This window comes from Andrographis paniculata, unplaced genomic scaffold (genome assembly GCF_009805555.1).
Source record: "Andrographis paniculata isolate CXL003 unplaced genomic scaffold, ASM980555v1 Contig49END, whole genome shotgun sequence".
Taxonomy (NCBI): Eukaryota; Viridiplantae; Streptophyta; class Magnoliopsida; order Lamiales; family Acanthaceae; genus Andrographis; species Andrographis paniculata.
The window spans coordinates 772,482-788,854 of record NW_026137583.1 but is presented as its reverse complement, the minus strand read 5'-3'; the positions used below and the strand labels follow the sequence as shown (position 1 = coordinate 788,854).

The 16,373-nt window shown below is 35.7% G+C and overlaps 1 protein-coding gene across 1 annotated transcript; it reads right to left on the bottom strand.

The window, feature by feature from the left end:
• Positions 1-6,467: 6,467 nt before the first annotated feature.
• Positions 6,468-7,454, bottom strand: LOC127252823 (uncharacterized). The gene is made up of 4 exons (XM_051277151.1): positions 7,435-7,454; positions 7,230-7,363; positions 6,811-6,913; positions 6,468-6,699 (listed from the first exon to the last, which is right to left on the bottom strand). Exons 1-4 carry the CDS (start codon positions 7,452-7,454, stop codon positions 6,468-6,470), a joined length of 489 nt encoding a protein of 162 aa, XP_051133108.1.
• Positions 7,455-16,373: the final 8,919 nt, after the last annotated feature.

Genomic DNA, 16,373 nt, shown 5'->3' with positions numbered 1-16,373 from the left:
GCCACCGTTATATGACTTGCTTTTCATCAACACCTAGTTGATACACACAGTCATGTCCATTAATGATGTATTTGGCCCGGCCCTATGTCAAGGAAAAAACGAAATATTTGCCAAGAATCCAAACTTTAAAGGGGCTGGTTTTCTAATATTTATTGCACATATGTATATAATAATATATATAAGATTGTGTTTAATTATAATACTTAAATGATTTCAATTGATTACATAATTAATATATTAATTAATATAATATTTTTAATTAAATATTAAATAAAATTATATTATATTTTGTTTATTTGATTATATGGCATGATTTTTTTTTATCCAAAATACTCTTTATAATTTTATTATAATTATAATATATTTTATTTTATCGCTAAATTATAAATAAGTGTTAACAATATCTTTTATATCATTTATTAAGGATGATTAAATAATAGTAGGAATTAGATTGAAATAATAATTCTACAAATTATTATTATTTATTTATTTATATAGTACTCGAATACATTAAAATAAATATGAATTAGGTTGGATAAAATAATATTATTAATCATAATCTTGTATAGTAAATATACACATTATATTACTTCCTTCTTTCGGTTTAGTGTAGATACGAAAATTTAGACAAAGTAGAATCAGTAAGTAATTAAAAAGTGTTTTAGTAAAAATAATTATTGTATAATAAAACTAATTATACCTTAAGATTAAGATAACTAAATAGTATAATTAAGATTTAAAAAATTATAAATTATAAAATTTAAAATGTGATTAAAGTGTATAATCATAATTTTTTAAGAATAAAAGGACAAATAAGGTGACTACGAAGATAAAAATAGTAGACAAAAAATGTGGGATTGAGGGAGTATTATTTACTAAAAAATAAATTTTGTAGAGTATAATTTATATTAGATTATAAATGATATTTTGAGTAAAAAAAAAAAAAAAAAGAATAATCATATCCTATAATCAATAAACACAATATAATATAAATTTAATATTTAATTAAACAAAAAAATATTGTATTAATTAATTGATTGATTATATAATCTATTACAATAATTCTATATATTATCCTTCAAATTAAATACACCTTGTGAGTTTGTTCACTTTGTATTTTTCATAGATATATTATTTGTGTTAGGTACGAAAATTTTGTAAAAATAATATTTTATATTGAATTGTTGATCTTTTATAAGTGGGGTAATTTATATATTAAATATATTGTGTTAAGATGTGTATGTTATAATTTTTAATACGTGAACAAACCCACTAATATATTAAAATTGAGTTGTGATATTATCATGATATATTGTTATTGTTGAAAATTAACATCGACGGCTTGATTGATTTGGGCCTGTCGGTATTGATATCTAATCAGGTTCTCCGGCCTACTCAAGAAAGGATTCAGCCTAATCTCACAATTGATTATTGAACCGCAATACCTCCGAACAAAAATACTCGCAGAACGATGACCCGATGATAGACCAAATTCGGTGCGAATCGAATTGACAAGTATTGCAATATGGGAATCAAAGTAGACGAAAGGAAAAGTAAATGGAAAGTATGAAGCTGAATTGAAAATTAGGATTGAAAATTACTTGGATTTAAACGTCTAAAAAAATAGAACATGAATTTAATCTAATAAGCATAAATAAATGAAAGCAAAAAATAAAAAAAGAAGAAATTATTTGGGTATTGGACGGATCATCTAGATATATATATATCCTATGAATTAAGAAAATTCTCACTTTATCCACTCCTCTATTATTTTTCCAAAATTTTGTCTATAATTCTATCATCTTCTTTTCAACTTTCCATTTCTTCAGAAAACTTTTGACTCACTCATTTATTATCTCATTCATCTAAATTAAGTTTGTCCTTATTCGTACAAAAATTTGTACTGGATTGAAACTTTTTAGGCCCGCCCATCCACTCCTTAAAACTAGGCTGCTAATCACTTCCGGAGGCCCGAAAATATTTGGAAGTAACAAATGCTCCCTTCCCCCCAAAATATTTGGCTAAAAAAATTGTCGAACTTTGAAGCCCAATATTTTTGTATGATATTTCAGTGGTATGGCTCGGGCTTCATAAGATACTTTCATTACAGCAGGTCCCTATGCTCGGAACTGGTTCCTCTATCCTCCATTTTCATGCGGCCTTTTTTTTTTTAACTTAGACAAAAATTCCGGATTGGATCATCATGGGAGCTGCTTGGAAAGCCTGAACGATGGCTTTATGGGTAGCCGATATTCCACCAAACTCTTGGATAAGTCCGGCATCTCATGGTGATCCCATGCAAAGCAGTCTTGGTATTCGCAGATCAAAGTTGTTAGTAGTTTTTTATGTTCCATAGGTAACAATGAGCTAATCCGCATCATTTGGGAGTAGTAACGAACTGTTCTGCGTCATCCAAGGGGCTGACTCGTCACCAAAGTTGATTTCTTCAACAGAATCTTGAGCCTCAAACGATGAGTTCCTTTTTGGGGTGAATTCTCCTTGGTTATATCCACCTTTTGGGGCTAATCAATTCCGTCTAGTGGATCAGACGCCGATAGCGGTTATCGGAGCCGGAAATAGTTTCGTATCGATCTTCATCTCCGGCTTGTCAGCTAGCCATAGATGGTCTTCCTTAATAGCTTTTTGTACCATATTTCTGAAAGCGATACAACTTCTGACTTGATGTCTATACAAACTGTGCCACTTATACTAAGACTTTTCATTCAGTTCCTCTTTGGATGACATCTTATGGCCCTCTTTGAACCGGAGCTAATTATCTTTCAACAAAACATAAAAAATTTGTTTGGTTTTAGAGATATCAAACATATATTGTACCTTACAATTTGTTTCCTTCCTCCTAGGTATTTGCAACGGTGGGCAAGTGTATGCTTTCTTTGTGAGATCTCGATTGAAAACATCTTCTCCGGGTCATCCGAACAGTCTGACTCCTCCTGGACCTAGACAAGGTGTGCACCGTTTTTGAACTTCTGATTTCTGGCAGCATGGGCGTCTTGGAGGAGTTTTTCCACTTTTACTGCTTTTGCGGTGAGCTACCGAAGATCGTTGTATTTTTGGAAGATCAGATTTTCTCGGAGTTGGTGTGTAATATTGTCGATGGCCCTATGGGCAACTTGTTTTTCAGGAATCCAGACCTAACATTGTCCCTCTGCTCTGTGGAACCTTCCCAAAAAAATGCTCCACTAGCTCATTGTGTTTTTATCGTATGTTAGTCAAATTCTATACCGTCATCTCCAACAATGAACTATGAAACTGCTCATGGAACACCCTTTCGAGACCCATCCATGTGTGGAATGAATTTGACGGAAAATACACATACCATGTGAATATCGGCCCAGTAAGGGACAACAAAAATATTTGAAGCTTAAACCACTCATTCTTTTCTAATTTTCCTCCGTATTGTGCCATAAACCGATTGATATGCTTGATGGTGGAGCATGAATCACCTTCCGAAAATAGTGTGAATTCCGGAATCCGGATGCTCCGGGGAAGATGATAGTCGATGGTGACCTGATCCGAAAAAGGCCGTTGATAATGCAGTCTAGTTAGCACCTAGATAGGATCGTCATACAACCTTCGGACTGCCTCTTTGATGGCCTGCGGGTTGATGATCGGCCGCAGCGGGAGAGCAATCTTAGCATGTCCTCAGTGCTGTCCCAGACCTGGCTGAGCACGGGAGAAGGGTTATTGATACCTCCGTGGGAGGTGTGCCGAATGAGGAGAGCGTGCTTGATTCCCCTCATGAGGCACTCTTTGTGGTATTGTCGGTGGAGGGGCAAAGTTCCTGAATTGGACCGGAGTCTCATAATACGAGAATCCATATCCGCGTGGTTGTAAGGCTAGTCCGGTCGAGGAATTTTTTGGGTATGCTGTCAGGCACCCCCTAGGTGGAGGCGGCATAGCCGAAGCTAGTAGACCAGCGACCCACGCAACCACTACTGATGATGGAACTGCGCCCCATGGGTGCGTAGGTGACGGGACTGTCTCCCAGGATGTGTTCGGAGAAGGAGCGGATGACACGACCACACTTACATTATGCTACTAACACCAATTCACATATAAGAAAACGATAAACATGCTGTAATCCCTTTTAATTACTTACATATATAACAACCTATTAACATGCTATATATATATTTTTTCTCAACAAAACATAACATAACTCAACAGTAACCTATTAACATTCACCAAAAGGATCTCAAACCATATCAAAAACTACGCAATCAACATACTATTTATAACAACACTAGCCAACTTCTAAAACAGACGTAATATAGAACAACGGAAGCAAAACAAGCCACGGTCCTGCCCGCAGGTCGTCATCTATATACACGGTAACTCAAAATGCCTGTAAGCGAGCCACGGCTACTCCAGTCTGACCATCACGTCATATATCATCAGGATTTCCTACAATGCATAAACTGAGTGAGATTTATAAATCTCCGTAAGTAGAAATTATGTATGATGTGAAGTTTATCTCAAAATTCTCAATATGCAGAATGTGCTCTCGTTTAAAATCACCAATTTATTTATGAAATACTCTTCAGGGCCCCTAGACACACTGCTATACACCGGAAAGAGCTCAATATCCACATATTCAAATCAAATGGTGGCCTACACTAGGTAGCCTACACCGGGTTTCCTCGCAAGGTTTCCCCGGGTCGCTTCTTCTCAGGTCGCCTCTTCCGAATGCATTGTTTAAGCATTGTATGTAAAGTCACAATAGACGGTGGCCTACACCAGGTAACCTACACCAGGTTTCCCCAGGTCGCTTCTTCCTAGGTCGCCTCTCCCGCCCTCGGTGTATAATCAACGGTCTAACACAGTAAAACCATCTTATTTTATTTCAATACATGATATGCATGCTTAATGAAAATGCAATTCAACATATTTCATAATATACAAATATTATTGAACTCACTGGTTCAAACCACATCAATTTTGGAGCTCACAGACTCCTTCAAGATCAAATATAGAGTTCACAGGCTCAATCATATCATATACAGAACTCACAGGCTCAAACCAATTTATATACGGAGCTCACAGGCTCAAACCACATAATCACAGAATATTAATCACATATTACAATTTTATGATATTCACATATTATCAATCAAACATAAATAACTCACAAAATAATATATTTATGCATTGTAGTTGCAAATGAATATCTACTTACCTGAAATTCGCCAAAAACGTCAATAACTCTAACTCTTAAAGCCCTTTTCACGATTCCAGTATCGTATCTAATAATAATTAATTACAAATATTACCCAAATTTACTAAATAATTATTCCTACTCAAAACTTCCTCTACTTAGTAAAAATAGTAATAATTCGTGAACACAATGAAATACCTGAACTAGACTTTTAACGAATTCGGCATAAATTTTTTCTTTCTTCTTCGCGTTGCCTCTGCCTCTCTTTTGCAATTGTGAAAAATGATTTGTTAAAGGTGGTGGGGTGAGGATTATTACCCCCCCCCCACTGCCTTAAAATATATATTATTATATATTATTATTATTACTATTTTATTTATTTATTTAATTATTCTATTTATTTTACATTTTATTTAATTACTACAATAAATTTTCAAGTGATCTATATGTAACTTACACCACTACTATCCAACTAATTTACCCAATCTATTTGTATCCTACTAGACTCTCATATAAATTATGATAATATTTTCTTATTAATAAACAGGTAAGACATATACCAAATTATAAACAATTAACATTCAATAGTAAAATAAATAACCTAACATCACTAGTGACATATAAATAATATAAAGTGCACTCAAAGCATGAAACTAATTATAAATTAACACATAAATTATATAAATAGAACATAAAATTAAACAATTAATACTCAAGTAAACTAATATATGCAACTCATGAAGTATATTTAAACTACCATAAATAAACATATAAGTAATTTACCAGCACCTAAAATATGAAATATATATTGGCCAATGAGTAGTGAGAAACTCGGGTATCACATCCTCCCTTCCTTATAAAAATTTCATCCTCGAAATTTAACTTACATGAAGAGTTCTGGGTACTTAGATCTCATTTCATCCTCTCTTTCCCAAGTAGCTTCTTCTACTGACTGATTTCTTCATAGTACTTTGACTAATGAAATCTCTTTATTTCTAAGTTGTTTCACTTCTCTCATGAGAATTTCTATTGGAACTTCTTCATAACTCAGATCTTATTTTAGCTCTGTAGGTTCACTTTTAAAAACATGTGATAGATTTACTATGTACTTCCTTAATGCTGATACATGAAACACATTGTGTATTTGAGACATGGATGTAGGCAAATCATGCCTGTAGGCCACTTCACCAATCCTTTAAGTTATGGAGAATGGACCCACGTATCTTGGACTAAGCTTTCCTTTCTTTCCGAACCGCATTACCCCTTTCATTGGAGAAACTTTTAGAAATACCTAATCACCCACTTCAAACTCTAGCTTTATTCTTCTTTTATCAGCATAACTCTTTTGTCGGCTTTGAGCAGCTTTCATTCCTTCCCGAATTTGTACTACAGTTTCACTCATTTCTCGAATCAAATCTGGACCCAAAAGTTTTCGTTCCCCAACTTCATCCCAATGTACTGGAGATCGACACTTTCTACCATACAGTGCTTTATATGGTGCCATTGCGATAGTAGACTGATAACTGTTATTGTAAGAAAACTCAATCAAAGCCAAGAATTTGCTCCACTGACCTTGGAAAATCTAACACACATGCTCTGACATATCTTCCAGAATTTGTATCGTTCTCTCTAACTGTCCATCTGTTTGTGGATGGTACGCAGTGCTGAAAGATAACTGAGTCCCAAATGCTTTATGCAAACTCCTCCAGAAATTAGATAAAAATCTAGAGTCTCTGTCTGAAATGATATGAGGGGTACACCGTGAAGTCTAACAATTTCTTGTATATATATCTGACATAACGGTCCATAGAATATGTAGTGCAGGTCGGTAGAAAATGAGCTGATTTAGTCAATCTATCAACAATTACCCAGACTGCATCATAACCCTTGACTGTCTTGGGAAACCCTCTAACAAAATCCATTGTAATATTCTCCCATTTCCACTCTAGAATAAATAAGGGCTGTAAAGTTCCTACTGGTCTCTGATGTTCTGTTTTGACCTGCTGATAAGTCAAACATTGTTCTACATATCGAGCAATGTCCCTTTTCATACCTGGCCACCAATAATGCAATTTCAAGTCCCTATACATTTTAGTGGCTCTTGGATGTACGGAATAAGGTGTCAAATGTGCTTCAGCCATTATATCTTCACGAATTTTATCAGTATCTGGGACATATAACCGGTTCCTGTATAGGAGTACGTCATTCTCTATTAACTGGAAATCAGAGGGTTCACCTAAAGTGATATCTTTCTTCACCTTAGCAGAGTACTCGCCATGTTGTTATCCTGTGTGAATTCGATCTAGCAATGTCGGTCTAAGTGTTACAGCTGCAAGTTTTGGTGTTACAAGTCCAGGTTCAATAAGTTTGATGTTCATCCTCTGTAGGTCAAGGAGTTCAGGTTTCTGAATTAAAGTCATAGCTGTCACTCTTTCTACTAATTTTCGACTCAATGTGTCTGCCACAACATTAGCTTTACCAGGATGATAGTTGATCACACAATCATAATCTTTCACAAGTTCTAACCATCTTCGTTGTCTCATATTCAATTCTTTCCGAGTGAAGAAATATTTTAGACTCTTGTAATCGGCATAGATCTCGCAACGTTCACCGTACAAGTAATATCTCCAGATTTTGAGCGCAAACACCACGGCTGCTAACTCCAGATCATGTGTAGGGTAGTTCTTTTCGTACTCTTTCAACTGTCGAGAGGCATAAGCGATGACTTTATCGTTCTGCATCAATACACACCCGAGACCATTCTTCGAAGCATCATTGTAAACTTTGAAACCTCCAGTCCCGGTTGGGATTGCTAAGATAGGAGCTGATGTCAATCGTCTATTCAATTCTTAAAAGCTTTGTTCACATGATTCTGTCCATTTATATATCACATTCTTCCTGGTCAATTGTGTCAAAGGAGAAGCAATTTTAGAGAAGCCTTCCACAAATCTACGGTAATATCCTGCCAGTCCGAGAAAACTACGCACTTCTGATGGATTTGTAGGTTGTGGCCAGTTATTAATGGCTTCATCTTTGCTTAGGTCAACTAACATTCCTGCTCCCGATATCACATGTCCCAAGAATACAACTCGATCTACCCAAAATTCACATTTCTTGAACTTTGCATGCAACTATTTCTCTTTCAGAACTTCTAGCACATTCCTCAGATGCATCGCATGCTCTTCTTCAGTCTTGGAATAAATCAAAATATCGTCAATAAATACAATGACAAACTTGTCCAAAAAGTCTTTGAACACCCGATTCATCAAATCCATGAACGCTGCCGGGGCATTTGTCAGTCCAAATGGCATTATTAGAAATTCATAGTACCCGTATCTCGTACTGAATGTTGTTTTGGGAATGTCTTCAGCCTTTATCTTCAATTGATGATACCCAGATCGCAAATCAATCTTCAAAAAGATAGTCGCACCTTATAGCTGATCGAACAAATCATCGATTCGGGGTAAAGGATATTTATTCCTGATTGTGATTTTGTTCAATTCTCGGTAATCGATACACATCGTCAATGTTCCGTCTTTCTTTCAAACAAACAAGACTGGTGCTCCCCAAGGTGAGAAACTAGAACAAATGAAACCTTTATCTAGTAGTTCTTGCTGTTGTACTTTAAGTTCTTTCAATTCATTCGGCGCCATTCGATATGGTGATTTAAAAATAGATGACACTCCAGGTTGTAGCTCAATCACAAATTCAATTTCACGATCTGGTGGTAGCCTGGAAGATCATCTGGAAATACCTCAGGATATTCTCGCACTACTGGCACATCACCAACAGTAGGACACTGTTTCCCCTCGACACCCATCACACTTATCAAATAGCCTTCACAACCATTTTCAGTAATCTTTGTGCCTTAACAGCTGAGATTATAGGAAATTTGAAACGCTTCTTCATCCCGATAAAAAGAAAATGGTTCTTCACCCTCACACTGAAATACAATATTCTTTTTCTGACAGTCGATTGTAGCACCATATTTCGATAACCAATCCATACCCAATATCACATCATAATCATTCATGTCCAGCACGATCAAATCAGCATATAATTCTCTACCTTTTATAGGAATAAAACATCATCGCAGAATCTGATTCGTTTGTTTTGTATCACCGGAAGGAATCGTCACATCTAATTTAGCCTCAATTAAGTTAGGTGTTCTACCCAGTTTTCTCACATACTCATTGGATGCAAACGAATGTGTAGCCCCAGAATCAAATAACACATAAGTCAAAGTACCGAAGATAGAAAGCTTACCGGTGACAACTGGATTTTCTTCTGCATCTTGCTTTGTCATCGTAAAAACTCACGCTGGTACTCTCCCTTGGTCCTTTTGTGCTCTCGGACACATAAAGTCATATGTCCCCTTTGTCCACAAGAAAAACAAGTTTTCGGTTCGTTACGACAAATCCCAAAATATGGTTTACCACAATTTCGACACAGAGGCCGTGGTGGTGGCGGCGGTAGTGGTACTCCTCTTTGCTCCACCCTGGGACGTTTATCTGGTCCTCCTTGTTCAGGTCTCTGTCCTTTTCGGGGTTCGAATGGTCGTGATGATTGAGGTTTCCATACCCTTTTTCTATTATTTCCACCCCACTGTGGTGCTTGCCGCTGCTGAAAATGACGTCTCATGTCTTGTGCATGTTTTATTCGTATCTCAGCTTGTTCAGCAGTTTGTGCTCTCTCTGCAACTTGTGCATAAGTCATTCCTTGAGTTCCCACCATACTCACATCTCTATAAAGCTCAGGCCTCAAGCCTTCAAGGAATCTCTCCACTTTTAATGCTCCAGTACTGACCATGTGTTCCGCAAACCTAGAAACTGCTCAAATTTACAGAGGTAGTCTGTAACAGTCATGGTTCCCTGTTTCAACTGTATGAATTCATTCATCTTCATGATTCTGACTGGAGCAGTGAAGTATTTATTTCTGAAAATCTCCTTGAACCTCTCCAGGTCATTACAGCAACATCTTCGATACTTTTGACTGTGTCCCACCAGTGTCCCGCACTACCATGTAACATGAAGGAAGCACACAAAACCTTCTATGTATCTATAATTCTGCTATATTGGAACATATTGTTTAAAAGTTCTCAACCACTCTTCAGCAGCCAAAGGATCGGTAGCATCTTCAAAGATTGGTGGATTCAATTGACGGAATCGCTCGCACCCCAACTCAACAGGCTCTTTCGCGGTTGTGGTTGATTCACATCAGTACGTTGGTTGTCCGCATTTCTTTGTTCAATAAGCTGTTAAATCTGTTGTGCCTGGCGTTCAACTAAGTCTGTCAGCCGAGCCATAACAACATCCCGATCAATACCAGCAACGGTGTTGTCTGCTCAGGCGTTCTTTCCATACCACTACTTTCACCCTGTTCTCTCACCATATCTATTCAACAATACCACTCGTCCGGTGCCACATGGCCAATATAATTCATAGTACATATAATGTAGGAACAAGGAATAACTTGACTCTAGCCTACTATACATGTACCCGATTCGTTTCACATTCGTATTATTCACAGTATACCATATATAAGATAATTAAAACTGCTTCTATCCAAACTTTAAACACATACCTAAACTCAGAAGTACCATGATTACCACACATGTATTGTACCTCAAAACACATGCACAATCACACATGTTCACGAGCACACACTGCTGCAGTCAGCGGCTCAATGGCGGCGATCAAACAATAGCATTTTAGTAACAGTAGCATTATGTAGAAGTACGGTAGTAGGAATCATTTTACTACATATCATCTTCATTAATTTTGAAACACAGAAGAGCACATAACATGGAAACCAATCGCCATTCATTATAAAATTATTTAATAACCAACAATTCATTATCAAGGGAAGTCTAAAGTCAATATAATTCATGATACACAAATATAAACAAAACTTAAATAAACACTTACTGGGTGTAGCCGAGCTCTCTCTCAAGTTCTGAGTTTGTGTACATAGACAGTCTACATGAAGCTAACCGTGCTCCGATACCACTCTGACACGACCACACTTACACTATGCTACTAACACCAATTCACATATAAGAAAATAATAAACATGCTATAATCACTCTTAATTACATATATATATAACAACCTGTTAACCTGCTATATATATCTATTTTTTTCTCAGTAAAACATAACATAACTCAACAGTAACCTGTTAAAATTCACCAAAAGGACCTCAAACCATATCAAAAATTACGAAATCAACATACTATTTATAACAACACCATCAAACTTCTAAAACATACGTAATATAGAACAACGGAAGCAAAACAAGCCACGGTCCTGCCCGAAGGTCGTCATCTATGTACACGGTAACTCAAAATGCCTATAAAAGCGCCACGGCTATTCCAGTCTGACCATCACATCATATATCATCAGGATTACCTACAATGCATAAACTGAGTGAGATTTATAAATCTCCGTAAGTAGAAATTATGTATGATGTGAAGTTTATCTCAAAATTCTCAATATGCATAATGTGCTCTCGTTTGAAATCACCAATTTATTTATGAAATACTCTCCAGGGCCCTTAGACATACTGCTATACACCAGAAAGAGCTCAATATCCACATATTCAAATCAAACAGTGGCCTACACTAGGTAGCCTACACCGGGTTTCCTCGCAAGGTTTCCCCGGGTCGCTTCTTCTCATATCGCCTCTTCCGAATGCATTGTTTAAGCATTGTATGTAAAGTCACAATAGACGGTGGCCTACACTAGGTAGCCTACACCAGGTTTCCCCTGGTCGCCTCTCCCGCCCTCGGTGTATAATCAGCGGTCTAACATAGTAAAACCATCTTATTTTATTTCAATGCATGATATGCATGCTTAATGAAAATGCAATTCAACATATTTCACAATATACAAATATTATTGAACTCACTGGTTCAAACCACATCAATTTTGGAGCTCACAGACTCCTTCAACATCAAATATAGAGTTCACATGCTCAACCATATCATATACAGAGCTCACAGGCTCAAACCAATTTATATACGGAGCTCGCAGGTTCAAACCAATTTATATACGGAGCTCGCAGGCTCAAACCACATAATCACAGAATATTAATCACATATTACGGTTTTCTAATATTCACATATTACCTGAACTAGGGTTTTAACGAATTCGGCGTATTTTTTTTTCTTTTTTCGTTTTCTTCTTCGCGTTGCCTCTACCTCTCTTCTGCAATTGTGAAAAATGATTTGTTTGAGGTGGTGGGGTGAGGATTATTACCCCCCCCACCACCTTAAAATATATTATTATTACTTATTTTTTTTATTTATTTAATTATTCTATTTATTTTACATTTTATTTAATTACTACAATAAATTTTCAAGTGATATATATTTAACTTACACCACTAATATCCAATTAATTTACCCAACAATTTGTATCATACTAGACTCTCATATAAATTATGATAATATTTTCTTATTAATAAACAGGTAAGACATATACCAAATTATAAACAATTAACATTCAATAGTAAAATAAATAACATAACATCACTAGTGACATATAAATAATATAAAGTGCACTCAAAGTATGAATTATACTCAACTAATTATAAATTAACACATAAATAATATAAATAGAACATAAAATTAAACAATTAATACTCAGGTAAACTAATGTATGCAACTGATGAAGTATATTTAAACTACCACAAATTAACATATAAGTAATTTACCAACACCTAAAATATGAAATATATATTGGCCAATGAGTAGTGAGAAACTCGGGTATCATAAGCGGATGCCTCCTAAGCAGCTCTAGGGGTTGGTAGAATGAACAGAGGTGTCGAGGCCATCGTCGGCTATGCCCCCCAAGGTTTAGAGGCTCATGGTCCAACCGGGATGTTCCCTTGAGCGTTTACGCCTGTGGTCGATGTACGGACGCCCATTCCATCGAATGGAGGGTTTGTACCCCATTGGGACATGGGTGGTGTACATCCACTGCTTCCCGGATGTCCCTGTTGTGAAGGCAGCCCTGAGATGGCTTGCCCAAAGTACCGCTCAAATCCTTTAGCCACTGTCTCATCCGGGAGACTTTTACCTCCATTTTTGTTTGCTAGTATGGTCACGTTACCATACTGAAGTGATGTTAGAAGTGGTTTGGTTGTGTCCCCAAGTGTTTAACTTGTCGGATGGTCATTTTCACGATTTCGGGGCTGGTCGGTGCCTTTCTCTTGCGTGTTTTCTAGTCCCCCATATGTGAGAATTCATCGTAGATGGTGGGCTCTAAGACATTTATAATGTACCGAGAAAGCTCCAGCATTGACCCGTCAAGTACCACTTGGATCTCCTTTTGGATTTGGTCTTGTAAAACATTAACGGGATTGTCACCATTCTTTCACACCTTTCGGAGCTGTAGAGGACTCGTCGTGCATGATCTCCCCGGAAACATGTGGCACCAAAGTTTTACCTGTGATTCCTTTGTCTTTCGACACGGCGGTATTGTCCGGAGATGGTAGTTTGCGATTCCTTAATTCCATAAAATGTGAAACTCGTCAGAGTCCCATTGGGCGTACCAATTTATTATCACTGAAAATTGACATCGACGGCTTGATCAATTTGGGTCTGTCGGTATCGATATCTAATCAGATTCCCCGGCTAACTCAAGAAAAGATCCGGTCTAATCCCGCAATCGGATATTGAACTATAATATATCCAAACAAAAATACGATGCGAATCAAATTGAAAAGTATCGCAAAATGGAAAACAAAGTAGACGAAAGTCAAAGTAAATGGAAAGTAGGAAGTTGAATTCAAAAATAGGATTGAAAATTGTCTGGATTTGAACGTCTAAAAAAATAGAACATGAATTTAAGCTAATAAGCATAAAAAAATGAAAGCAAAAAGAAGGAAAATAAATTGAAATATTATATCCCATGAATCAGGACGATTTCCACTTCATCAACTCCTTCATTATTTTTCCAAATTTTGTCCATAATTCTATCCATTTCATTTTCAACTTCCCACTTCTTTAGGAATCTTTTGACTCACTCCTCCATATCTCAATCATCCAAATTAAGCTTCACCTTATGCGTACACAAACTTGGGCTGGATTGAGACTGTTTGAGCCGGTCCATTGACTCCTCCAAGCTGTACTGGTAATCACCTCCGGAAGTCTAAAAATATTTGGGAGTAACACATATGTACATAAATATAATTTGATAAATTACAATCCAATGGTATTGTGGAATGTAAAAACTAAGCACTTAAGAATATGATAAATTCTTTATTGATTAATTTGAGGTAACCTCATAATATGTTGAAGGGAAGTCAGTCTAACATAAAATTATATTTTTAATAAGATTCTTCTTAAAATTAAGAACATAATTCTAAGTTGTGAATGAGTTGTAAATTTTACTACGAATATCTCAAAGTGTGAGAATGTTTAACGAAGATACAAATGACTCCACCTAAGCAAGTAACAATTGGTCTTACAATAGTCAATTGTATTTTCATAGACTATACACTTAATACTATCACGTATCATTTTCCAATTCACGAGTTATAAATATGCAACATATGTGACGGTAGTACAATAGAACTGAAATTTTTTTTTTTTTTCAAAAATGTTTTTCTTTATAATGACAAGGTAGAGATTTTGAAAATCATAGTGATAGAAATAAATTAAAGACCGTCGTTCTAACCCCAAGAAAGTAGAACCAATATTTAGTTAAAGGGTTAAAATGGGCAATTCTTTTGATCTTAATGTTATCACAAATATAGTATTAAAGAGCCAAAACTATAAAGGAAGTCCTTTCAGGATCAAATTATGGATTATGCATATGAATATCAATAGTGAGATTATATATAGATTCTGACCTAGAGTTACAAGCCTCTAAAATCTAAGTGAATTTTTAAAATAAAATATAAGCCCGATGGGCCTATTGCTTGGTTGTCAAAGGTTTTTTATGATGTCCTTTTTGATGTTTAGCTTATTATTATTATTTTAAAAAAAGTACTTTTGAGAATTGAGATGAAATTCAGAGGCAAAAAGAGATTTGATGGAGAACTAAAAAATCTTAATGTTGTAGTTTAATTACATTCATCAAATAATTTTTTAAAAGTTAATCAGTGAGTTTTGAGCCGAACTCAGGGCATTCATTATGGAGGGACAACATAGACAAAAAGTACATGCAAGTTTATAAAATCAAGAGTTGAGATGAGAATTGCATTGATAGTAAAATTATATTAGAAAAATTAATGTGAGAAGTAGAGTAAAAACAGAGTCGAGAATAGTAGTTGAAGTATATAATGGATCTACCTGGCGATAAGAGTGGATGATAGCAAGTAAGTGTTTGTGATGATTTTTTATGGATGAGAATTAATGATTAATGATAAGGATAATTATAGAGGGTCGCAGTAAAGGAAGAGAATGTCTTTCAAAGAAGTGAAAGTGTTTGTGATATATATATATATATATTTGTGCGAGATAATATGCATGCAAGTGATCATATAAGACTGTTGATCGCTAAAGTACTTCGCGGTCACCATGACTTTTCCTGACCTATAGGCAATCATCGAAAGATAAACTAATCTTTAGTTCTTAAGCCAATGTTTCATTTTTTCTAATCATTTTATGTGTTCAGAGAGCCATTCCCCTTGACACCCAAGACTAATTAACTAAGAGACAATTCACTATATCTATTTTTTCTAGATATTCTAAGTCAAATTGCATTCGAGGAGTCGGTTTCATAATAGGTTCTAGATCGACTTAGTGTTGTGGAAATCTCTTCAAAACCTCATAACTAAATTTGGTTATATGACTTATATTCTTATTTTAGTCAGAGTTCAAAAAGATATTTTGTGAATCAGATATCTTATATTAGCGTATCTTAGCGAGGTAGAGAATTAATATATTTTATTTATTATAATAAGAATTGAAGTTCGTTGTTTACACTAAAGTAGTAAAATTAATAAGTGCGGAAAGTAAATGAAATGAGTGGTGAAAGTACTACTCGTTTCATAAATGTCTCCAACCACCTGCATTACACGCCTTGGAGCTCTTACAACTTGAGTTTCTCTGAAACCATTGTGTTTTTTAGAATTTGGGCATTGGTAGAAATGATATAAAACGACCCTCTATCTGGCAGAGCTTCTAGATGATTCTCAGCCGTTCAATCTAGCATATGCAAATATGGATGGTCGATATTCCTTTTATAAG